The 26,872-nt window shown below is 36.4% G+C and overlaps 1 protein-coding gene across 5 annotated transcripts in view; it reads right to left on the bottom strand.

Moving 5' to 3' along the window:
- The window catches only part of KCNN2 (potassium calcium-activated channel subfamily N member 2), a 71,446-nt gene that overhangs the window by 25,063 nt on the left and 19,511 nt on the right, over positions 1-26,872 (bottom strand). Inside the window, exons 3-4 of one of the 5 annotated variants that reach the window (XM_069001630.1) lie at positions 25,004-25,422; positions 741-882 (exon numbers count right to left, since the gene is read on the bottom strand). In XM_069001630.1, coding sequence (XP_068857731.1) covers positions 741-882; positions 25,004-25,422 — 561 coding nt within the window. The other 4 variants (XM_069001633.1, XM_069001631.1, XM_069001632.1 and 1 more) reach the window with 4 other exon arrangements.

Below are 26,872 nucleotides of genomic sequence, written 5' to 3'. Positions count from 1 at the left end.
AGCGGCAGAATCCAGAACTTGTCTACATCTAATTTACTGTAGATCTGTGTAAATTTCCCCAGCATTACAATTCATTGCCTTACTCCCTACCCAACTTTGACCAAATGGTGCAGTACAAAAAAATTAAGACATGAAATACACTTAATAATTATATACTGAGTATGCATGACCTAACAATTGCTGCATTGTATCAATGGTAGCAAAAGCTCTTACTGCGCAAATTGCACAACATAACTCCAATTAAAGTAATGGAATGCTATAAATAATACGTTATTAGACTTGTAAGAAATAGAGTAGAAAACTCTGCTCAAACAAAATACTTTCAAGAGTTTAGCCACCATCATTGTCTCTTTGTGAATAACTTAATTTTAAGAAAGAAAAGTAAGAACTGAAGATCCATTATTAGTACTGGTCCAATTACACATGCTCAAAGATGATTAAGATGGTGTGATACCTTAACATTTAATGAAAGACTTTACTGAGATTTCTGAAGCTATGAATTATGTCAGGGTGGAATTTGTTTCTCTGTATTTGCTTACACTGCTACTAAATTTTTGCCTAAAAAAACCAAAAACTCCATTTCATTACCATGAATGAAGGACTATGGGGATGGTCTGATTAAGCATACACTCTGCAAGCCAGCAGATAAATATTTCTTTATGACTACCAAAAGTTTTGAGATTAGTTGCAAATGAATAACATCAAATGTAATCTCATATCCAATTAATAAATTCACTCACCATGATTCCAGTAAGTAAACAGACTCCTTTTCCACAGTATGTATTTGGTACCATATCCCCATATCCAATGGATAGAAAAGTTATTGAAATCAACCACATTGCTCCAAGGAAGTTGCTAGTAACATCCTGTTGGTCATGGTATCTGAAAATAAGAAGAAAACAATTTCTTTATCATGAAAACATTTGTTAAACTATTGTGCTCTCAGAAAAAAATTGCATTAACTGGTCATACAACCATTTTTGCATACAATCTCATTTTAAAAGCAGCTGTAAGGAATTAAACATAACTCAAATACAATTACATCAGCAGCAAAGAATCAGTAGGTAAAAAATAGCCCCAGCAGTAGAGATACTTGTGATGGTTTATAATTCAGTATTTTGTTATTATCAGTAAAATAGCAGAAATCTCTTTGTTTTTAGTAGAATCTCTTCACCAGGGCTGCAAGTCCTGGTAATACTCTGCAGTAGCATACAACACCAGTCTACTGGTGTCTGCTGTGGTCTGAGGCAAATATGAGAGTCAGGAAAGGTTGTGTGCAGAACCAGACAGCAGAGTACATCTTTATCTCCTTGTCCTAAACACAAGTCTATGACCAGAAATCCAGTCCTGAGCTAACATGTAAATGCTGACTTAGACAACCTATGGTCTTCCCTCTCCTTCTTCAAGCTCAAGGTGAATAAAAAAGAATGCCATTGCATTTCTCACCATGAAAAGATATTTACTGTAAATCTAGTAAAAACTCCCTTTAGTGTCAAGTCAGCTATTATGTGAAATTTCATGATGTGCCATTTGTTGACTTAGTTTCAGTATTTTAGAGGAATATGTTAATTTTTTCCCTTCAAAACCCCCCAAGTTCAGATTAACAATATTGTCCTCACATGACATATATACCTAATAGAATGTGAAGATATATTTTAGGTCTAAAAACCTGTTGTCACCATTTACTCTGTGGTGGGAAAAGAAATGCCTAATAGCCTAAAGTAGGTGGAATTTTGCTCCCTGGAACAGAGCAGCTCTGCCACAGAGATTAATTGCAGCAGCCACTGCAGACTCAAGGTTGCAATCACCCCTGCAGCTTCTGTGAAGCCTCAGGCTAACTATATGCTGTAAGATTACCCAAGGGTATTATTTTAGGCAGTCCTTAAATCCGTTTCTCAGTGGGGGTCACAGAGGGCCATTTATGAATTTGTTCACAAATCCGTAAACAACCTGCTTCCCACAACTGAAATAACTGCTTCTGTTTCCTTCCTTTCCGGACATCAGTCTCCGTGACGGAGCAAGAATGCAGAGCAAGCACGCAGGCACTCTCAGGAAATTCCCTATTCTCTCACTTGTAAGATATTCACTATAAATGTCTGTAAAATGCTATCTTCAAAGTCTCACCTATGCTCTGATGATTACAACAACATAAAAGCTCTTTGACTGCCAGAAACCACAGCAATCACTCTAATCAAGTCTGTTCCACACTTCACCTGTATTTTCCTCTCTCCTGGTGTCAGTGTTGTCTCTCACATACTTTATGTACGCCTTTGAAGTTTTTTTGTTCTGCCTAGAACAAAGCCTAGAAAAATTTAGTAAAAGCCCATATTTGCAGGTTCTAAGGGCACAAAATATGATAACTACAACAGCAAAAAGAGTAAAAAAAACCGAACAGCTGACTTGATTTGACTCATGACCACAGAGCTTTGCATAGCAAAACACAGTCTGACATTGTTTTTTTTCTAGACTGCACTAAGTATTATGGATGTTAGTCTCCACTTAACAAACGTAGCAAGTAACAGCTGTGAAATATACGGACGCAGAGAGACAAACACAGTCATCCCATCCAGGAAGCAAGAAGAAAGCCTGTGTACCCATCATGCTAACCCCTACAGAGTATCAAGCAAGAGATATGATCCATAGGGTCTGGATGAGCTTCACAGAGGGGCACTAAGCCACAATACATTCTAAGGTCGGCAACTCAGCTAAATACTAATAAATGCTCACGTAAATATTTATAATACATTTCTTTAATGCCTCTCTTTGGATTTTGAACCTGGCCATTTCCATACTTCATACAACTCACTAAGTTGCAGAAATAACTAACCCATCAGGAATGCCAAAACTTCTTTCTTAAGCCTTGAACAATGTGGGGAAGAGATAATGGGAGTCTTTATCCACTTATCCTCCTTTACCTATGTCAGAAAATATACAAGCCATCCTACAAAAAGATTCTTTAAAGAAGGTGACATAAAGTTAAATTTTAAAAAGCTCATCAGAAGTTTTTCAAGCTTCATTAGAGACATGGAGACAATTAAGGTTCCTTAGATGAACTTTTCATTAAAGCCATCTGCATCAATACGTGTCAGCACAAATCAAGGACCTGTTTAAATGTTTCCATCTTGTTAGCTAAGGCCTGCTGGATTTCCTACTCTGAATATTTCACCTAGTTATGATTTTAAGATTATAGTACAGCAAACAAATGTTGCATGCTTAATTTGAAAATCATCACCAGTACTTATGAATGAATTTACCGTGGCTAAGAAACAAAGGCTATTTGATGTCCTCCCTATTGCTGCAACTGCTCAAGCACAGTAAAGCATGCTTAATTTACCTAATTTAATCTTTCAAAAAAACCTAAAAACTTTTTCTCTTGGAACTGTACGTGGAAAGTTGAACGGCTGACTTCTCAAGTTAAAAATCTGTAAGTAAAATTGAGACAATATAAAAGGGTATCCCACTCATGATAATCCTATCATTTCTTTGCCAGATTTTTAGGAAGGTAGTTTAATCTTGTCTCATATTTTTGCAACCTCACTTAATATTTTTGAATCTCTGTGGTTAGCAGTTTTAGTACATGTCTATACTCTGTGGATTTTCATAAGATTACAGTTGTGTCAGCATAGATTTCCAAGTACTATACTAAATCACTAGGCACCACTATCAACTGGGATTCAAGCCTGAACCAGCAAAGTCAGGGGAGTCTTCTGCTACTGTGTTCACAATCAGGTAGAAAATTATTACATCTGCATCAAAGGAGGAAAAGCAGTATCTTAAGAAAGTAGTATTGCAGCATCTTATTTATACAGTCATGTTAATGGCTTAAAATTAACACTAGAGCCACTTAAATTGCTTTGGGGTTTTTTCTTGGGGGGGGACACGGGGGGGAAGGAATCAATCTACTGCCTTTTGACCTGCTTTCAGAGTTATTCCAGCATTAAAGACTGACTTTTCCATTTATGCGGGGAATAGCAAAATGGATACAGCAGAAGTTAAACTTTCCCATGTTTTTCTGTAAGTGCAGCTCTAATGTGTGGCACCAGAAGCCCTGATAAAAGCCATTCCTACCACTGTATCTTTCACTTCACAATTGGGATTATCACCAGTAGAGCCAATTGCAATGGACATTATAAGGTGGAGAAAAGCCAACCACACCAACACTGGAGCAGAGCTGTCTCACTCAGTGTAAGTCATCATAAGCCACTGCAAACATCTCCTCATCCCAGCTGGACTGTGAAAGACAGCTCGGATGTTAACACATTCCAATATTCAACTGTAGTTTTCCTAAACTATCCATTCGCTCTATATCTGAGACTTCTGAAATCTGACAGGAAAACACTTTACCATGAACCACTAGGAAACCTAAAGCTCAGAAAATAAACAAAAGGAAACAAAGATTTCCTTTCAGTGACAAGTTTCACACAAAACAGAATTTTGTCATTACCAACCAAATTCCAAACCAGAAGATTTGTCACCATTAATTTTTATTTTGATAAAGGTTTTTATTTTTATAAATATTTTTATTTTTAAAATTAGAGTAACTAAAAATACATTCATGTAAATATTTAAAGCCCACTATTCTTAGTCAGTAAAAACTTGCACTAGAAAGATAATGAGTCATTTGAAGATAAGAACTAGTATTTAACTGTAATAAAACTGCATCTGTATACAGTTTGATTTTCTTGATTACACCCAGCCTCACAAGGCAGCAGGATAAAAGGTCATTTAGAAAAGCTATGTATTCCTGCAGTGTACAAAAATCATTGGCTGAAGTCACACAGGCGTAAGAATTATTTATCACGCTCCTTTTCTAATAAGGAATATGTCAGCAGGCAGGCAGTGCTGCAGCTGGAACACACTATTCACCAGGCAATCATCATCCTGTGAAACACCACCATCCAGTTCTCACCATTCAGCATATATAATTCTTGAAACCACTTTAATTTAAACCAAAAACAGCTGAATGATTATATTTGTGAAAAATAGCACGGTTCAATTCCTTCTCTAGCTAAACTGAGTGGGAGTTTTACAACTCATCTCAGAAAAATATAAATATATTCCTCAGGCGACAATACTTCAGTGGCTTTGTTTGTCAAAGAAATATTTCAGATTCTTTATCAAACAGCAGTCCCTTTCTTCTGCTTTCACTATTGGTATGAAGATTTTCAGTACTGCTTCCCTTTCCTGTTTGTATGTGATGAAGTTTCATGTCATTGGTAGAACATCTGCTTTTTAGCTGCACATAATTATTATTCATTCACATTATTATCATTCACATCTGGACATCTAAGACATTCATCTTAAAAAGAGATTAATAAGAAGTAATCAAGTATAACATTAAGCTTGACCACTGGTGCATTAATTCACACTTAGCAGCTTCAATTCAGTTTCTCTTGCCTCCATGAACAGCCTCTGATGATTTTGCTATCTTTGGTTTTGCCTTCTTGAACAAGTCAAGAAAAGAACTAAAAATGATTGGAAATGATGACCTGTTCTGTAGGGAAGAAAATGGCCTGCTTTTACCATAACCATGAAGAAACTCCTGGCAATGGCAATTCAGGCTGAGTTTTTTCCTGTCAAACCTTAAAATCTTTTAGACTATTAACAGCTGGAAAGAGGCTCATCCCATTAAATCAGAAACTTGTCAAGACGGTTGGGACATTGATTGATCTAACCAGCTACTAGAGCTCCCCCACAGTATCAGACCATTCTGTTACTAAACGCTGTTTTAGTCTTAGTTAGATGGTTAGTACTGCCAGCTTTTTTCTCTGATGATAACAGACATGTCTTTGTATTCCTTCTCCCTTCCTCTCGTTTAAAAGAAAGGAAAAAAGAAATCCATAATGGCACATGGAACAGTGGGGGCTGACTCCAAATATAATGAAGTCAATGGAAGAAATTTTGCCTGCCTTAATGGGCTTGGGATCAGAAAGGCAGCTTGGAAAAATGTATGCCACTCCTTACCTTTTTTCTAACACATCTGTTGATGTTCCCCAAATATTTATGAAGAGCAGCAAAAATGTTCTTGTCACAGTAACTGCTTAATGAAAGCACAAATACCACACCAAATGCCTGCATTTCAAACACACTGCCTCACAACAGTAGCAGTTGTGAACCCTATCAAAAATAATAGGTTAGAGTCAGCTGATTGGATTGCTTTTACCATGGCCAAAAATGTTAATGATTTTTCTGCTAAGAGCATTTTCAGGCAATTTACAGAAAGCTAATAAAACGAAGAAAAGTGAAGTATTCTATGTAATTAGCGTAAGTTATTATGTTAGCTAAAATGGATGCAAAATATAAACTAAAAGAAAACAACAGGACAGAGGAGAGAGAAATCAACACAAAATGAGAAGGGTGAGATAGTATGTTTTAAGAAATTTTATCACTATTTTTGAATAAAAATTACAGTTTAAGAGTAAGAGTGAAGACAGAAAATTACTAAAACCCCTAGCTGCTATCATATCACCCATCAGTGCTTGAGCAACAGATACCCTGCCAGTACAGAAATAAGGACTAATTGTCATTTATAATAAGGGTGCCAAGCTTTTATTTGTCCCCCACTGGTGGAGGCCTGGTGCTGTAGAGGACTGATGCTGTGCTAAATCAGTATACTTCTCTGCAGCTGGAGTAGATGGGAAGATTTTCCAGCTTTCCAAGAGAAGCATTGACCTACAAGCAAAAAAGTCACTGAAGCTTCTTAAAAGTACCTGGCTTTTTTTTTTTTTTTAAATGTGCTTTCAATAATAGTGTGAGAGTGTTAAGGAGAATCTGTTGAATAAATTCTGTAAGCATTAGGAAATTGGGAAAGCTTTAAATTTGTGACACACAGCAATCCACTAAAAAGATCAGAAGTAAAGACAGGAGAGTTCCGTATCAACATACCAAAAAGTAATCCTGAGAATAAAGTGGTAACTACTGCTTCAGAAGATCTTAGACTATATGAAAACAATAATGTGTCTTATCAAAGTTTTCAGAGAGTTTAAGGAGAAATTTTTCTCGCCTCAATTAAGGAACACACCCACCTCTCCTCAAGCCCCAGTTTTGGTACTTATCCCACAGTACAGTAAGTATTCTTACTCCCACTGTGTTCTTTTCAGCACTTTCAAGCTATTTTGTTCATGCAGAGGCATAACTGAAGTTGTGACTTGTTGTGACTCAGCAGAATAATGAATATTCCTAAAGCTCTTGGAAGGCTGTACAAAAAGTCCTAAACAAACCCTTAACTCCTAGAGACCTGACTGAGCTTTGCCTACAGACGTGTATTTTAAACACATAATCTGACTGTTTTGAAAAACAATCAGGTTCACCATGCCTAAACATGGCTCATTTTAATAAAATGTGCCCAACAGAACAGAAAGTATGGCAAGTAGAAGCACCTTTGTGTCACTCCGAGGTGAAAGCTGGGACTAACAGTAGCAGCTGTTACAAAGGTTCCATGACTGATTCTTGTAATTTAAAAAAAACTTACATTAATTGTTCTTTGTGAAAAATTTTGCTTTATCTTAAGTATTTGGACGAACACATTTTATTGCGTTCAGACCATCTTTTTCAGAAAGATCTATCTTCGTCACATTTTAGAGCATGCTCAGGAATTCAGCTTTTCTCAGCTCTGTTTCTTTACATTTGGTAATATTCTGTCACCAATAAAAAAAGTTTGCACATTTCAAAGGAATGCCTTTGTATTTTAAAAACTCAACTCCCTAGCCTTTCCCGGCTCCTATATACACACACCCAGACTCTGCAGAAAACTAAGCACGCTTCATTATAGCTCAAGCGCTAAGAGGCAAAATCAGGCTCTAATGGTTGGTATTAGTTGCTGGATCAGGAGTAGTAATCAGCACCAAAACAGTATGTTACGAATAAGGATGCTTATTCACGGACTTTGGCACATGTATTAAAATGTGCTCCACAATTCCATGATCATATGTCACATTTTGGTCTTCGCTAAAAACATACTAGTACCTTTTCCACTGCAAACCACAACTGCTCACAGCATGAAACACCTTATTGGCATACCATTTTTAGCCTCATGTTTTTGGAAATGAAATATCATGTTTTAATTTTTCACAGCTCTCTGACAGACTCTTTCAATGAAGTTAAGGTTTTTGATACAGCTGATGATTATTTTGGTGGTCTTCACCTTCTGAGCTCTCAGCTCCCAACTTCACAGTTTGATTAGCCTGTATGCCCAAAGCTCTGGCTAAAACCCAATGAACTCAAACTCCTCTATAATGACTCACATGTTTAAAAATAATTCTCTTAAATTAGACATCCAAAAATTGCATAGCACCAAAATTTTTCATTTTGCCAGAAGAGGCATGTCCCGAAGAAGCAAAACAGCCTCTCAAACGCATCAGTATCCATACAACGAAGCAACACAGAAAAAATTCTTAGTGAACAAGCAATACTTCAGGCTTTCCAAAAAGCACAGGACAAATGAGCAGTTGATACTCCTTTGTTAGTTTAGCAGCTTAGTGAGGAGAGCACTGACCATGGGGAGTGAACTTGTGGTCAGGCTCTTCTCAAGCACAAAGCTGATTCACACCAGCATCTTCGTGTCCCTGTTCTACCTGTTAGGATATAGGCTGTCAAAGTATCTCAGAATATGTTTTTGAAGCTTGAATTAAAAATTAAATTAAAAATGACTCTTTAATCCAGTGGAGAGACATGTTGTCTGAAAGGGTTAGGACAGGAGCTGAAAAAAGGAGTATGTCTGTTAAAATCCTTTACAAACCACACTTTGAACAAACATTAACTCTGCTTTGAAAGCAAAATTCAACAAATAATCCAGAAAGGACAGTGACTGCAAACACACTAACTATTAGAAATAAAATCTGAAATATCCAAGAGCTGCTCCTTCTGTAGTTCTGTATATTATCTTTATTAGAAGTTGTTCTGTAAAAGAAGCTACTATAAATATGCTGTTAATGTGATATTAAATATATGAAAACAAAAGAAGGAAACTGGAGTGACATCAGTAAGCTTGAAGGAAAACTCCTGTTTCTCTTAGTTTTTTATCTTTTAAAATAAGAAATGCATGCATATTTCCTTTCTGCAGCCATTATTTTTTACACAGTCTAATTTTTAAAATCTGTCAATACAATAAGAAGGAATTTTATTTTTAAAATTTGCTTTAAGTTTTTGAGGTCTGCAACAGCACTGGCTAAAGCTGTGTTATGATAGAAACATGAATCATTCAAATTCAAAGAGTTTCTTAATGAGCTCTACTGTGAATCATTCATTATATTCACTGGCAACTAATTCTAACCCTTCTAAAATTTTCCCTTATCTTGCACTTTGCATTTCCTCTGGAGATATCCCGTTACTATTTTATACCTAAGCCCCTCTCAGAAGGAGGAAATATTTTTTTTTAAATTGAGATTATCTGAATCAACTGATATCTAAAGATTCAGAAGCAGTTTTCTGAAGAAAAACTTTAGAAATAAAAGTTTTAGAAAGTAGAAATAGAATTTATCATGATACACTTTAAATGAAACCTACCTTTATTTTTCTGATATAAAACGGCAGAACTAGGTAGAAGTTAGCCTATTATGCGGGGAGAAGACAGGAGGAGGTGAAATTATAGAGCAAAGATTATGCTGAATTCTTCAAGAAGACTTTCTGACAAACGGAGCACTCTGCAGGTATTTTTCTCTTACGGAACTAATTTCATTTATCATCACAAAATTTACTAGTTCTGTAGCTGATGTACTGCCTTCTATAAAAAGGAATGAAGTACATGCTCACGGTCATAAAGCCTGCTGGTTTGGCATTTTTTGTCCAAATTTCATTAGGATACCAGCAATTTTACCAACATAAGCAAGTTCTCTAATGTAATGGACATTGGGAACAGATGACTAAAATAAAATAAAATAAAATAAAACAAAACAGAATAAAATAAAAGTAAAATGCCTATGACAATTCCCTTTCCTTTAGAACTGAAAAACAAAATACTGGACTCATCAAAATGTATGTTCTGGATAAATTGGAGAATAAAACTGGTTTAGATAGGACAGCACCTTACAAGTAAACATTTTTTTTTAAAATCTAGACAGAATTTACTGAGTTTGGATCAGAGCAGAAAGCTGCAGTCTGTGCAAGTTTTATTGAGTTCCTCAGAATTGGGGACCAGTTTAACATTCTGTATTGGGAACACTGCTGGAGCTATATGCTTAACTTAAATCAGCCAAATTGAACTTATTGTTGATTATATTTTCATTTCTTTTATAAAAAGGAAAGACTGTATTTACAGTTTAGCTTCCATAAGTTACACTGCTTGAAAGGAAACAGATTTTACTGAGTATTTCTAAAGCCAATTCCAAACCCGAAGTCTGTGTACTTTTGAGAGTCAGCTGAAAGTTGTACCAGATCCCACTAACAGTTACTTAGTGAAGTACTGGGGACTACATTTAATGTTATGAAACATAAAGTCTAAAAATGTAACTATATATTGCTATACGGGGAATGAAACAAAGAAAGAACTTGTAACATAAATATTTTCCACTTACTTTTTATGTATGAAACTTCAGCACGAGACTGTCAATACTTAAGAAAAAAACCCAGGGTTACCCCTTTTTAATTATTGTTCTCTTCATCAAACCAATCAGAAGGCTAGAAGAATACTTTGGAGTAAATTTTTGTGATTAATGTAGAGATGTTAATTTACAGGGATTGAGAAAGGTTATCTACACAGAAGACATTCTTGTGACTCTGTTACCGTACGTCTTACAGAGGAGTGAGTTTACATGGACCAGCTACAGGACGGACTTCTGCCACAAGGTTCTCAAGGCAAATGCAAGTGGAGAGAATACCTTAAATTCATACAGGCTAGAAAAAATGTAATACAGCTACATGTAGTACTTTACTCTGGCGATGGGAATAAAGGAACATCATCCTCATTTGCTTATACAGACCTCTGCAGTGTCACATTTGAAGACAGATGTGTTGCCCACCTAAATGTAACCAAAAAGAAAAGGCTTAGGAGACCTTCACCAAAATATATTAAATATGCTAGATGCAATTATGGTTTTCTTTGCTCCATTTTAGACATTGTCAAAATGACATTGTCCAAAATGCCTTGATATATTGTCACCAAATTCTGTAATACTGTGAATGTGAGATTATATGAAGTCTGAACCTTGTACTTTTCTCCACCCTTTTGTCATTAAAAAGAGTAAAATCAGTTTTTCGCTTGTGATAATTTGGCGTTTTCAGTTTGTGTGCCATTTGCTTTCAGGACAGCTAACTTTTGTAGGGATCTTCTCATATTAATGACAAACATTTACCAAAAACAAAGGAACTTGTACTATTTTCTCTAAAGACCGTGAACAGGACAGAATCCTTTCTACTGATAATTTTTTTTTTACCAAAACCATTTTGTTGTCTGATATCTTGGCCCTCATTCAAGATTTTCTGACTGCATTTTGACTGATTTCAATGAAACACTGAAGAAATAATGAAATTCTGTGCTCTGAAGGAACTTGAGCAGATGACATTTTCAGAAAAAAAACCCTGTTACATATTTTCACTCTGTTTTTAATGGAGGGGAGTACTCTGGATGGCGTGGCAACAGAACTTACCTTTTGCACTATCTACACTAGAAGCATGTGTCTTACAGTCTATATGTAGAACAAGTTGGAAAAGTCCTTTAATAAACCTGAAGTTATCTAATGCCTATTGTTTAGACTACTGGCAAATTCTATGTGAATCATAGAGCAGATAGGTGAGTTATCTATGTGACTTTCATGCTTCAACTCAGTTCCTTGGTTAAGATTTAGACAGGCAAGCACATAATCAGGGGTCATGCTTAACTAAGGATGTACACAATGGGAACAGCAGCCTGGTTTCAGCATGTTTGGTTTCGAAAAGAAAGAGTAAAACTAGACACTGAACTGTAAATGTTCGTCTCATTTAAGTAGAGTATGGGCCCTTTATACCTAAGCATTATCTCTGAGCTACAAAACTTTAATTATAAAAATTTATAAACAAGCAAATGTTGTAGATAGATAGATAGATAGATGATAGATAGATAGATAGATAAGATAGATAGATAGACAGACAGATAGATAGACAGATAGATATATAGATAGATGTATACACAGAAAAATTTTCCTTTAAGAGTTCAACTACATTTGAGTGTAACCTTTTGGAGAACTCAGAAAATGATGTGACTAAAGGAAAAACAATCATATTTAAAAGAAAAACCCCTTGATTTTCTCTAGATTGCATCCTCTGAGTTCCAGAAAGTCAGTCATGCCTCCCCTAAAGGGGTAGAGGAGAAAGAAGTCCAACTACATGGATTAAAGATCCTTGGAAAATGCAAGAGATCTATAGTCTTTCTTTTCCAGAATGTACAGCTTCAGTCAATTTGTCCTCCAGATTCTGAAGTCCTGACTAGAGACTTATGTGTGGAGCTGTGGTACAGCCACAAAGACTTCAGCAGGGAATGGCTCATGTATTCTGAATACCTTTCCCAAAACAATGAGAAAGAAAAATGCAAGCATGCAGAATTAACAACATTTCCTCTATTTTCATATCTCTCACCTCATTTCTCAGAATGAGTATTTCTAGATTGCATCTCTACCTGTGCAATAATTTGAAACAAGATAAAACATCATTACTGCAATCACACTATAGTAGAATCCTTTGCTCATTAAGTTCAAATAAATTTTGTTATTCAGAATAAGGACATCACACCAAACAATAACAGTAAACATAATTCTCTGCATGACATAGACACAAATAGCTTAAATGACTTTGGTCAAGGTCACAACAGAATTGTAAGTTGGATTCTCTAGCTCATGCTATTTTCAACAAGCAGAATACTTCTATGTAATTAAATAATGCAATTTGCCTCTAAAACAAAATTGCACTGTTTATTGCTTTTGTGGCTTCACAAATTGTTTGTATATATTTAGCATACTTTTGTTGGTATAATAAAACCTTCACTCCAGTGTTCTATACTATTAAAAATGCTACTGCCACTACCTCAATAACAGAAGAGTGCTAGGGTTGATCCTACTAAAACCATGCTAACATTATTCTAGTCTAAATTTTAAATTTCCTTTGGAAAGAAGTGAAAATAAACTGATAGAATGTGTAGTTCCTGGTACAGATTGTTGTGTCTCCTGCAGACACTAGATCACAGGACACAGCATCTGCTTCTTGGTCTATTATCTGTGCTGGATCTCATTTTCTAAAAATCAAGAGAAATCTTACTCCACAACATCACTGAAATACACTCACTGAAGGACACCAGTGTCCTGCTGAGGTACACGGACTGCGTCAGCAGGTCTTCTGCCTCCCAGCACACAAGGAACAAGCAAGGCAACTGATCTGATCTGCTTGCAAGGAACAAATACCACTCTAAAAGCAGGATTACCAAGAATTATCATGCACATTTTTTGTTAAATCCTTGTAGGCTTGGGAAAGGAAGAAAATTGATGCAGAAGGTATTACTGAGAGCTGACAAGCATCTTTGGTGTTCAATTAACTAAATGTAACATATAATTTGCCTTTGAACACCTTGGAAAGAATCTACTGCAAAAGACTGCAATTTAACATCAAAGTTTTAACAGTCAGGGTTACAATTTTAGAAGCTCATTAGTCTGAAGGTGTATCATGATTTTGTGAAACGATGAATGATTAAAAACAGAGTTAAAAAGAAAAGACATTTGGGCATGAACACTTGATCTGAAATCTCTGTTCAGTTTCAGGGAATGTTGTATCTCTGATTTCAGATTGTGAGCAGCTTTGCCAATTACATCTACTGCATTCTTTTTAGTATAAAATAATAAGAGGTCACCTTTAACTCAAGGAATTAGAACACCAAGTCTCTTCTTTCTCAAATTCAGTGAAGATACATTGTTTTTATTACAAGGCTATTACTTAATGTAAATACTTTGCAGAGTTGTTTTCCACATGTACTACTGCCTGCCCAAAAATGTGTAGTCCAGTTCCTGAACTGACACTAAGGTCATATATATATCTTCTGGACAATTCTCAGGTCAAGCCAATTAAACTCGAGTGTCTACAAACTGGTAAATTCAGGTTATTCAATAACAACAGAGAATGCAGTGACTGAAGGACATGGAATAAAGATTAAAGTCATCATGAAATTAGCTACTGAAAGCAAGCCTGAAGCTTGATGGTTGCACTTCAAACAGCACCTACACCAGAGTAAACTCCACATTCTCCCACCCCACTGCAGGCCCAGCAGTTGGTGTGCCATGTGCTACAAACCCACGGCCAAGTTTCTCCCTCAGGTGCACTGCAGACAACTACTGAATTGAAAACAAAGCAACTGACCCTGCTGACACAACCAATTATAGCCAAAATACTTTCCAAGCTTGGCCGTACTTTTTGCCAGAGCTGACCAAGGGAGCAGCTTCTCCCTTTTAGAACTCATGTCTTACATCCACCCTATATGTACTAGAGAGGTGACAGCGAAAAAGGAAAACATGCTCAGACAAAATCCTCTTCTCCCCTCAATCAGCATTAAGTTGCAATGGGACTAAAATATTGTTTCTTCTTTCTACATAAAACTCTTCTTTTTAACTTTTTTACAGCAGCCGAGGAAACAATGTATTTTGACTCTTGATGCTTTGTTCCATTAAAAAAATATCGAGACCATATGGGACACCTGAGACACAGACTGGCTCATGGTTCTTTCTGTGACACTAAGACAAAGTACTCCTGCTAAGTGTCTCCTGTGTTTATTAAAAAGATAATAGATTTTACAGATAATAATTAGGCACTCGTTAAAGTCTTATTAAAAAAAGACAGTTTCATACCACAGAACTGTTAACTCCTAAATAATTTAGCAAGAGTTATTCAACCAGCACCCCTTCCTGAACTTAGATTTTCATGGCAGAAGCTAACAACTCATGAGATCAGCAGGTTACAGGTTGAACCATTTAGCTTTTGATAGCTGAGTCCCAAACTGTTAAAGACTTTTAGTCACATTTGTGTTTAACTGTTTGCTCTACTGCGCAATGACCAGAAGCTCATTACTTTGAAACTGTGCCCTGTAAATCTTTCCTAGTCTGATGTTGGGTGTTTCCTACGAAAGATACACACCAACCAAAGACACAAGGATGAAACAAAATCAAACTTCAGGTACTGTGCTCAAGCAGCAAGATGCAAGTGTTTCATCATATTCCAAAATGGATATGCATGAGTTAGCAATGCCTTGGGTAATAATCAATAATTTTTGCTTTAAATAGAAGGAACTATATCCCCTCTTCTTGAGAGGTATGGTCCATAGCTCAAGGATTTGAGGTCATTCCCAGTGTAGAAAGCTAAAGTCCTAAAGGAAAAAAACCAAAAAACAGAGGGCCAGTCAAGCTGGTTGTTCTCACTGCAGGCTGGGAGGATCATCCATCCATATCTGGAGAAAACATATCCAGAGAAAATACCACAGAATCATGGCAAGAGGTGGGAATGCAGCAGCACCTACAGAGCTGTGGAGAACAGAGCTTCACTGCCTAGCTCACTCTTTCATGGCCAGCAAAGTCTCTTTTGGTGTCTTACTGGGCTAGTGTCCAAATCTCTAGTCTAGTAGTCCACTAAATTCCAGCTTAGCTTTTGGGTGTATTACCTACTAGTAAGTAAAAATTGCTTTGCACTCTCAAGCTGCATATACCTTGCTTGTAGAGTGTCTTTGCCCCTGTTGAAGATGCACGAATAACCTGCTGCAAAAGAGGGATCACAGCACTACATGCAAGGAAATTTAAGCACAGGTGTAATAAATGAAAGCCCTTGGATTGCAGAGCTGCTTGTGGAAAAGCCAGGCTTTAGTATTCCAGCCTTATAGAACATTCCGATCTTTGAAAAAAAAAGACTTCATTTATTCAGTCTTACACACAACTTTCAAATCCCAAGTTTTTAAAATCTTTCTGCCTCGTACTCCAAAGCTGCCTACAGCTCAAGATATTTTTAATGCAGCCAGTCAAAGGAGGCAAAACAAATGCTATGAAACTACATTTGTATCTGCTCAAGTTTCTAAGTATCAAGATATTTTTAATATGATCAATGGCCTACTTTATAATGTCATCAAACAAAATAAGCACTGGTGAACAATGTATCATTGCACTCCTATGCCTGGAACACAAAATCTTGAAGTCGGTCATACCCACAATATAAATCCCATTCACTTTATATTAACTGAATACTTTGTTTACACATCCAGCTGACCATGTTTGTTATAGAAGAATACATTAACATGAATATTAATAAAAATCTTCTGTTCAGCAGTTACAGATTTGATAATTCTTGTTTACGTATTACAATGTTTTGTTATTTTAAAGACAGCATACACTGTTTTTTACTGCTTTTTTCACCTGTTCAGTAGTCTTTTGCAAGTCAAAGTTATTAGTAAATATTTAGTTAATTCACGGAATAAATAAAACTTTTAAAAGCACCCCCCTCACACCCCCCCCCCCCCCCCCCCAAAAAAAAGGCATTGCAAAACCTATTTTCAGGCCTGTATACAATTCCTGATACTGAAACTTCAGTTCATACCCAAGGCTCATTTTAAGCTAATGCAAGCCCGCCAGCTCCCACAGATTCTGCACCAGGTTTCAAACCAGGTTGTAGCCCCATGGCACTGACATCCTCTGTTTCTGTGTGCTCTTGTCCTATTCAGGTACCTGCTACTCTGCAACATTTGGAGTACTTTTTACCTTCACTGCACCTTCCCAGTAATTAGGGACTGGTCTCTTTTGCTGTCAAGCTTGGCAACAGAAGATACACTTAAGCCCTGTGTCACAAGCACCGTACACAAAGTACAGTACAGAGACTTAATGTTCAGTGCCAGGCTGTTCCAACCCAGCCTGAGGTGAGACTGCAGCGCAGTGCTGAGCGTGGTGCCTGCACACACCCGGCAGGAGCACAACTTCACTCACCCTACCAGATAGGGGGCTTGGAGGTCCCACCACCAAACTGAAATGAACATATATATTCCCCTTTGCAAGTGAGACAACAGAGGCTCTTGCCTCAGGCTTCTCCACTTGAGGCAGGGAGTACACAGGGAAAACAAGTCAGCTAGCAGAGTGTAATTCCTGCCTGGGCAGTGTTCTCAGCACAAGCTGTCAGCACAGCCAGCATCCATCAAAACTGAACAGGCTTAAACTGCTGTATCAACACATGAAGGCATCACCTTCATCTGAACACCACTAGCCTTCAGAACTGTTTAGCTCCCTTTTCTCCTCACTAGAAGTTACTACATTTATTAGTACCACAGTATCACATATGTCAGTGTTATTCTTGGACAGCACTGTGCTAAGCAGTGTGCAAACACAGTTCAAAGACAACCCCTGACCCAGAAGCTTGCAAACCTAAATACCCCAAGATACTTGTCCAATTCACATTGCACTGATGCCTTCAATTCTCAATTAACATACTTCAATTCAGTGAACCACTCTTGTGGAAAGCCACAGGAATTTTGCCAGTGGATTTCATTTATCACAGAACAAGGCTTAAAAAGAAATACTAGATATCAATCTGGTTTAGAGAAAAAACAACTGCAAGTAGACTCACGTTCTATTTTCTCAATCAGAAATGTTCCAGACTGATCAGCTTAAACTCTGAACTAGTATAGTATCACTGTTTTGGGGAACACAAGTGTAAATTATGACACACACCAAGATTTACTACTTCTAAGAGATGTGGCAAATCACTTACTATCTCAAGAACAGCTGTACTAAAAACTAAAGCTGATTTTGAACTTTTCAAGAAAAAACCTACGCCAGCAAGAAAAGTCTTTTTATGGAGACAACAAATTAAAAGGGGGAAAACACAGAAAAGGAAAATAGAGAACACATAAAATATTAAAAAGAACCTTCTCATGTCTCCCTCCATAAAACTACTAATTCCCTTAACTGTGCAATTTCACAACACTATCTATATCCTCTTACTGACCTTATAAATCTGAATTTTTAGGACTGAATTGTAAATTCCCAATAGAAGCCATTCTTCAGTATCTAAGGCTAGAGTTCAGTCAGCATACTGGCTGTTTATTAGCAGTGAAGTAACAGCCATGGTCTATACTCCTCACTTTGCCCAAGAAGCAAAAGAAAACCAGCAGAAAAGCTTAAATTCACACTTCAGAGTGCATTTTTCAAAGATGTTAATCTATTGGAGCAACAAATTCTATTTTGAAGTGAGAAGACATTGATTTTTGCTTCAGTATGACCCTATTTTATAGGGATTGCTTTTGGTGTACTGTGGCAAATAGTTTTTACTCATTTTGAAGCAAAATATTCTGAGTAGTTCAAAATGTTGGTCAAAATGGGGAGGAAAAAATAAATTATCGCATTTAAAAATACGAGGACCAGATGATGTAAATTTGGATCCAGTAATGAAATAATGATAAAAAAAATTCCATAAATTGCTTTCTTATCTGAAAGAATTTGGAGTACATACAACCATTCTTACTGACCAGAACAAAGACTGTTCTCTTAATTATGTTTTATAGATTCAAGATAAATGAAAAAGAAAAATCTTTTTGTCCTTGAAAGCAGGTAAGTACTCATCTGTAAGTATATTAATTCTCTTTAGACCTTTCTGTTTAGAGAAATAGTTTTCACTTTGCTCACCATTCTTGAACTATATGTGAACTTTTCCACTTCATTCTATTCTAAAACTGTTATACATATAAGTCCTTTGTAAATAAAAGGGAATTTAACCTAAAAACAAGTTTTCTTGCTCTAGTTAGATTAATCTAAAAGACAGATTTCTTTTTCTCTCATTAAGCAAGTAGATTTTTTTTTGCTTGTTTTTAAAATTTTTGTCTTCTGCACTCCCTTTCTCAAAGATGGGACTGCTATTTTTGGACTAGAGAAATACTGATCTACTTTGGCTTGATATATTTTTGTGAAGGAATGACTATATCCGCTGACACTTCATCAGTTATTAGTACTTCCCATATTTATAAGGATAATTCTAATAACCTAAACAAACTGAAGAGTATATACTTACTTATATTCTCAAAGTTCTTGTGCTGAGAATACACAAACAGCACTTTCAAAGGGAAGGAAAATATGAATTTAAAAGAACAGCACACTCTACATGCATTAGAATAGGTGCATCTGCTTCCTCCCTTAAATGTACGTAACTGTTTTGCTCTCAAGCAGCAAAAGAACATATAATTTAACTATTAATCCTTCTGGATACACCTAGAAAAGGAATATTTTATTTAGATCAATTGCTCTTTTTTGGATCTGGGTTATGCACATAAGACACTCCCCAATGTACTTCTGTGAATAAACTCCCTTGTTGCCTTCAGTGTATGATAAAATAATGGATCTGATGGTCTATTTGTAACTTTTTCAACAAAAATGGAAGCAGTTACATGTGGTTTTAATTATGAATTGCTTTCAGATGTAAATTATTATAAAACAGCAACCTAACATTTACAGTTAATCTACACTCAGTGTGCAAAACCAGGAATTAAGACTGGGAGGGAGAGAACCATTCATTCACAGCACAGGTGCAAGTCAGGATGATGACAGGTCATCATTGCTTATTGTTGTTTTGAATATTTAACTTTTAACATTTGCCACCACTGGAGAAACCTGACTGCCAGTAGCACATTCTACTTTCAGTGAGCCGTGAGCCAAGGGAAGGTAAAGAACCATGATAAACAGCCAGCACTGTCCATACACAAACACTATTTGATCAGTTGACAGTCATGAGACTGAAAAAAATAAAAATGATATGTCATTGCTTCTGACCTTCTGAGCCTAAAAATAGGCTTAAAATTAAATATCCAGGCATGGTTTGCTGTTGTTGGTTTTTGTTTGCTTGTTTGTTGGGGTTTTTGTGGGGTTTTCTGGCTGCTTTTTTTAAACTAAGAACAAGAATCTTCACACTGGCACTGCAGAGAATGCTGAAAGCAATTTCCATTGGAAGGTGGCCTTGTGAATATGCATGCAACGTGTGTCAGATAAGGTCTGCAAGACAAGCAAAGAACTGGAATACATACCGAGAGGAAATTAGATAGCTAAGAAACATTTTTTCCTTCATGAATTACAACTGAAAGTGTCAGTGTATCCACTTGCTTGTATCAAATGAATCCTTAACATTTGCCTCCCAGTTGTCATGTGTGAGCTGCTTACTGGAAACTTTGTAATGGTATCATACTTCCAAGAAATAAGACAGGCATTTATTTGTAGAAAACAAAAATGAGCAGAAAGCAGAAAAGGATTTCACCATCACACACAGACGGGATTTTGTGTGTGTGTGTGTGTGTGTGCTTTTTGTTTGAGTTTGTTTTTGTTAAAACAAGGAGGGAATACAGAGTAGAAACTGACAAGAGGAAGAAATGCTTACTGAAACAAACTGCTCCAACTGAACTTACTTCATTGCCAGAAGTTAAAGAGAGGAACAGATAGAACCAGAAATTGTGCCAAAAATGTGCTCTCTGCAGAAGAAGAAAATTCAGTTCTGTTCTCAGTTCTCCTCTGCAAAAAACGCCAGGCACGTGATACGATCCGTTCTGGACATACAACAGTACCATGTGGGCATTTGTGGTTCATGCTGCTTGGTACACGGGCACTTTATACCCATGTTTGTATTCAGAAGAAAATATTATTTCTCCCTTTGTATAAAAAAAAAACCAAACAGATAATAACAGTGGCTACCTTCCACACAACCTAGAAAAGCAGCCCACTTCTCACAGTAGAGACATTCATTCTACAGAAGAGTGAAGCAAACTCGTCAGATTCTTCAATGACTTAATGCTAAACATACTAACTTCCTTTTTTGTGAGAAGCCAAACTTTTTTTATTTTAACTGATATAAACAACTGACAAACAAGCATGCACAAATCTATTTTCAGTAACAATATATGAATGGGAAACTGCAAAAATTAACCTGCTTGTAGGGCTCATAATTCAAATATGAAAGTAACATATTCATAAGTGTTCTAGATCATGTGCCTCAGAGTTATAAACACAAACATCTTTTGAGTTAGACCCAATAAAAAATTTAGATTTTCATTATGAAGCCTACATATGACAAACTGCAATATACTGCCACTGGCAATGAGAAGGCAGATGTTGAAACCTACACAACGCAATCTTCCCCTCACAACAGCCATTATGCACACAGCAACACTTCATGCTTTCCCCACCTTTACCTTCCAAATTCCCTCCTCTAGATTACTCTGCAGCCCTAGCTACCCATTTAAACCCAGCTGGCTGTCCACCACCATTATCTGTACCACGTTCTGCCCTCATACATGACCTTAAACTGCAATCCTGGAAAATACCTTGCTCACCAACCCGAAGTGTCACTTGCTATAATTAGCATCCTGGGAGCTAACTATACAGCCATTAAGGCACTGAGAAAGACACGTCCTGTCTTAGTTCAGTGTACATCAAGTGATCAGTCAGATGACCATTAAAGCAGTGAAGTCTTTATTCAGACAGTCAACTTGCCTGGCTCAACCTGTGACCTGTCTCCACAGGTTATCTTTAGGGAGATGGATAATAAGGCTCTTTCATGTAACCTTCCTCACTACGAAATGTGGGGCTTCCAAATATCCCTTCCTATTCTCAGGACTGCCTGCAATAGTAAAAACCTAACTTTGAATAGAAGAACAATCTGAATATCAGGCTGTCATTCAGCAGCAACAGCTTTTACTGAGCACACACAACTTCACAATGAAGGACACTGGCTACTGTCACTTCCCTCTTCACTGAGAACATAGAACAGAATGAGAATCTTTCCTCCCAGTTTCAAAATCTCAGTATTTTAATCTACTACATCTTATCACCATCATCTTGATCCAATTTGGATGATCAGTTAAATGATATAATGCACCAAAGAAATTCTGCTAATCCAAACCCTTATGTAGTGCTACTATGTAACAGAAATTAGAGCATGGTGCCAGAGTGATGCAAAGAAATAGTTAACACCATTAAATTTTACTAATATAAATCACCCCTTATCAAAAAAAAGCTACCAGGCTGCTGCCTAATTCCTAATTTCTGTCCAATGTATCAACATTCATTATGTTTTCATATATAGTGTCAAGTGGGACAGCAAAAACTCCTAACCATAAGATTTATTTTCAGGATCATTTTGTATACATATAATAGTCGACTTAAAAAAAAAAAAAAAAGATTCCCTTGAGTTAAAACTAAGAAAAAAAACCAAGAGCAGTTGGGAAAAAAATGTACTTTATTTGTGTAAACTAAACTTTTAACTACTAAGCAATTCAAAGCCATAAAGACCTTGGGAGACATCTTCTGAGGACTATGACTTCTACACAGAACAGAAATGATTCAGTGGCCGTATTTGTCCTTTCTCATGATAAATGGCTATTGTATCTGTCTCCAGCGATGCAAAAAAGGGGATGTTTAACTTCAGATGGCAGAATGTTGAGAGCATTCTTGTGTGTGGGGTTTTGAGGTTTTCTTCTGAGAACTTTTCCTTACCATGTACTTCTATACGGGCTATGGATGTAAATGGTTTTGATGGGCTAGCTAGTAACCGGAATCCAGAGTCAGGATAATTTGTTTGGTAAAATACTTACACAATCCCTCAAGGGAAAACTGGAGGTAAAACACATAAAAAACTCAAAATATATCCCTTTTAGTGTTTCTGAACCATAAAATTTACTTTTTTTTTTAATATGAATCTTGGACTGGGCTCCAGTGACAGAAGGTTATTATGCTAGAGATATATTAACCTAGTACTCACTTCTATATTTAATTTGCTTTTAGTTGTGTTGTGGTTTGTTTCAGTTTTACGAGTCTGTGGCTGTACAGCCTACTGTCCAAACTATTACAGTCAATTCAAGGACAGCAACTGCAAATTAAAACATGGGAAATCCATTTCTAATTTAAGAGACAGTTGAAGAAAATTCAGTTTTTTCCAACCCTGATTTCAGTGTTCCTGAGTGAAAAAAAAAATCTTCTTTGCAGGATAATAGTGATGGAGAAGTGTGTCACTTTTTAAATATAAATAAGCAAACTCAAAAAATCAAAGCTTTATGAGAGTGTTGTCTTCACTCTCCCCAACTGGCAAATGAGTGAGGTGGTCTTTGTTTCTTTTATGTTACTATACATTTTTGTCCTGCAATCTTTTTACTAACAAATAAATATGTTTTACAAACATGTGTATCAGACAGTAGCAAGTATTTCTCACTAATTTTCACTGAGTTGTATAAGATTATTTTAAATGCATTTGTATAAAAAAGTTAAAAACAAAATTATTATTTCATCATCATCAACCAGTTATATGTAGTTACATGATAGCAATGGATGCTGAAGTTATTCACAAGTGACAGTTTGGGAAATGCCTGAGTCGACACTCAAGAATTCCTGAACAGCAATTCTATTGAAAGAAAACCAGCGGGAACAGAAGTGAAGAATATGAGACAAAGAGGAGAGACTTTGCAGAAATCAGTTACATCTGAAATAAGAACATGCTTATGAAAATACAGCTACTACAGATTGAGTCAAAATCTAGGGTATTCCTCCACTGACACTATGGGGAATACTCTGCAAATGTAATATGTCATTCTTAACATGGCATTTTCAGAATATTCTTAAACTATTAGTCTAGCTGCAATATGAGGAAACAATATTGATACAGAGCAATTTTAACAATAAAACTACAAGAACATGATTTCTACAGTTATTTTATAAGATCAGATATTTTTCCTTGTAACAAGCTGAAAAGTAATACAAGGAGTAACTTAAAAAAAGTGTAACAGTGTTTGATTTAACTGCTGACTTGAATCATCTATCTGTCACAAGTAACTCCCCTAAACTGATTCTAAAATGGATGGACATGGAAAGGAATAGGAAAAACAAAATGGTCAACACACAGCAGCAGAAATGCCTTAAATATGTTGATAGTTTTCCAGCTTAAGAAAGGAGAAAAAAAGTCCAGGATCTAAGAGCTGTCTAAGGCATTAAATCTTTTCTAGAGAATCATTCTGTCTTCTTAGCGTTAATCTATCTCATATTCCTAAGCAATCCTATCCAATCAGAAGCTCATTTCTTTTTTTGTTAAAGCTATGTTTGAGAAATTCAGTTTCAAGCTGTCAGCACTGATAGCCATTTATTGTGCACCTACACTGAAGTGTGTGGTAAATGGAGGTTGGAAAACTAGCTGAAATTGAAAGTTGTACTCTCAAATGCCCTTCTGCTTTTCAGGAAGGAAGGAATTCGGAAGGAATTCGGAAGGAATTCGGAAGGAATTCGGAAGGAATTCGGAAGGAATTCGGAAGGAAGGAATTCGGAAGGAAGGAAGGAATTTGGAAGGAAGGAATTCGGAAGGAAGGAAGGAATTCGGAAGGAAGGAATTCGGAAGGAAGGAATTCGGAAGGAAGGAAGGAATTCGGAAGGAAGGAATTCAGAAGGAATTCGGAAGGAATTCGGAGGGAATTCGGAAGGAAGGAAGGAAGGAAGGAAGGAAGGAAGGAAGGAAGGAAGGAAGGAAGGAAGGAAGGAAGGAAGGAAGGAAGGTTATATTACTTTAAGTATTCTGCCTGTTCCCCTTCACTGATCTTACCAACTCTTCAACAGCATTTTGCACTCTATTTTTTTCCAGCACAATAACACTCAAATTACACATCCCCCCAAGCATTTTCACTGGCTATTTTTTCTACCTTATCCTCACTACATTTATATGACAAAGAAAACAAATGAAAAATGGTATCAATGCAGAATATTAACTACTATTCTTAAAGGCATTTTGCGGTATCTGTCCACTGTGTTAATTATATCAACACACTGAAATCCAATTGTAGTGCTACAGTAAACAGTGGGGCACAGATCTCTGCAGAAGTCCTTCAGATTAAAAGGAAAATCATTCCGACAATCTCTGTCACAGAATACAACCCAACCAACACTCAAATTATCAAGGACTAGGGACTCCATTCTAATAAATTTTTAGATCCCCTGAACTCAAAATTTAAGAGACAAAGCAGGAGTGAAAAATAGAAAGACAAAAAGAAAGAACTGAACAAAAAAACCAACCTTACCTTTCACAAGCTCGGACAGTCCATGCAGCAATTATCCATAATGAGATACTAAAAACCAACAGTACAGTTCCTGGACATATTGTCATTAGAGTCTTCATAACAAAACGGGTATTGAAGTTTATCTTATTTAATGCTCCAATGCTTCTAGATGAGGCATCAGTGAAAAGTTTGCTATGCAAAAGCATAACTCTGGCAATAAGATATAGTCTTAAGAACATTGGTATAGATAAAATAATATCCACATCAGCTGTTGTTGTGGATGGAGCGTAAGAAAAGGCGAGCCGGGCTGTCCATGTGAATGTGTAATTCCCAGGTATGGGATGTATAGCACACACCAGTATTTCCAAGCAGATAAAGAAAATACGCTCATAAGTCATGGCTATTCTCCAGTCATCTGCTCCATTGTCCACCATGAACAACTGAAATAATAAAATATAAGGTTAACTTTAGTACATCGTTAACAAAATTGTTACAATTCCATTTCAAATTACCATAGTTTTCTATGCTGCCAAAGACCACTAAAAAAAGAAAAAATATGCCATCTTAGAAAATGACCTTACATCACTATGAAAGGAAACATAACTCGTTAAGACAAAAAGAATTTTTTAATACACTATTTTTGAAACTGCACATGAAACAGAATTTTCATCCATTATTTACTAAGAATGCCTCTCAGTTTTTTTTTTAATTGTAATCTTTGATTAAAAAAAAGTCTGGACCCATTAAGTCCTGTCTGTTCAAAATCAATTGTTTACCCTAAGTTCATAAACTTGAAAAGTATTTAAGTGTTTTCAGAATAGATACCTAAATTACAAATTAAAAATATTTCCTAAGATTCCTGTTAAGCTTCAGCCAAGGTGATATTCTGTAGAACTGTCAAGCTTTCTTCAAAGCACCAACACTGATCAATGTAAAATGCAAAACTACAGGAGAAACTGCACAAAGACTCAAGAAGATATCTCATGGTAAAAACACAGAAGTGATAGCCAGCAAATATCAGAGTAGTCCAGGCAGCCAGGTGATGTCCACTAGTAGCTGAAAATTAAATGCACACGTTGGCTGCTGCACAATCAAGGCCTTCAACTTGCCACCCAGGAGGAAAGGTACTGAAACATTTCACACTGTTTAGCAAATTATGTGCCTGATGATTTAATAAATAAATAGCTAACCAAGCAGCACTTGTCACTAACTGAGACTGGAGATACGCAAGACCTTGCAAATAGACTTTTTTTAGAGAGGAACATAATCCATATGTACAAAGAAGATACAACTTCAGTGACAGAAGGCCTTCCCATCACTTCAACTACAGTTTGAATCTAAAAAAGGCTGTTCAGTAAACAGGTAAGAGGAAAAAAAAATACCTTTGCAGAATTTTTAAGATTAGATTATTCAAAAATAATGGGTGAGAAGGCAAAGTACACAATGTGTTCCTTAATGTGAGAAAGGTATTTTCAGCATACTAACCACTCTATACACACCAAAAACCCACTCATCCGCACTGCTTTTCTCCCCCTTCCTTCTTTCAAGAGTTTAAAGATACAAGCTTGATTTCCCTATATGTGTTTTTTAGTCAGCAAAAAACCACTCTACATCCTCCTCAAAATACCTTCAGTTTGTCTTTCAGAAAATGGCCCTATCAAATTAGAGAATTGATAACCTCAAATTAACTTCATTGTAGCTGAACTGATACTAAAAGAAACAAAGAAGTTAACCATAGTAAGGAACACAACAAACCAAAATAAATTTCTGTCTTTGCGGATCTGATTTTCATCCCTTATGTTCTTTCTCTCCATCTTATTACACTGGGTGTAGAGGACAAAGTTTTGGCTCTGGGGGTGGCTGCAGGGATAGTGTCAGCAAGAAGTGGTC

The sequence above is a fragment of the Aphelocoma coerulescens genome, assembly GCF_041296385.1.
Source record: "Aphelocoma coerulescens isolate FSJ_1873_10779 chromosome Z unlocalized genomic scaffold, UR_Acoe_1.0 ChrZ, whole genome shotgun sequence".
In the NCBI taxonomy this organism is placed as follows: domain Eukaryota; kingdom Metazoa; phylum Chordata; class Aves; order Passeriformes; family Corvidae; genus Aphelocoma; species Aphelocoma coerulescens.
The sequence above is the reverse complement of the archived record's forward strand: the minus strand, read 5'-3'. Positions and strand labels throughout refer to the sequence as shown.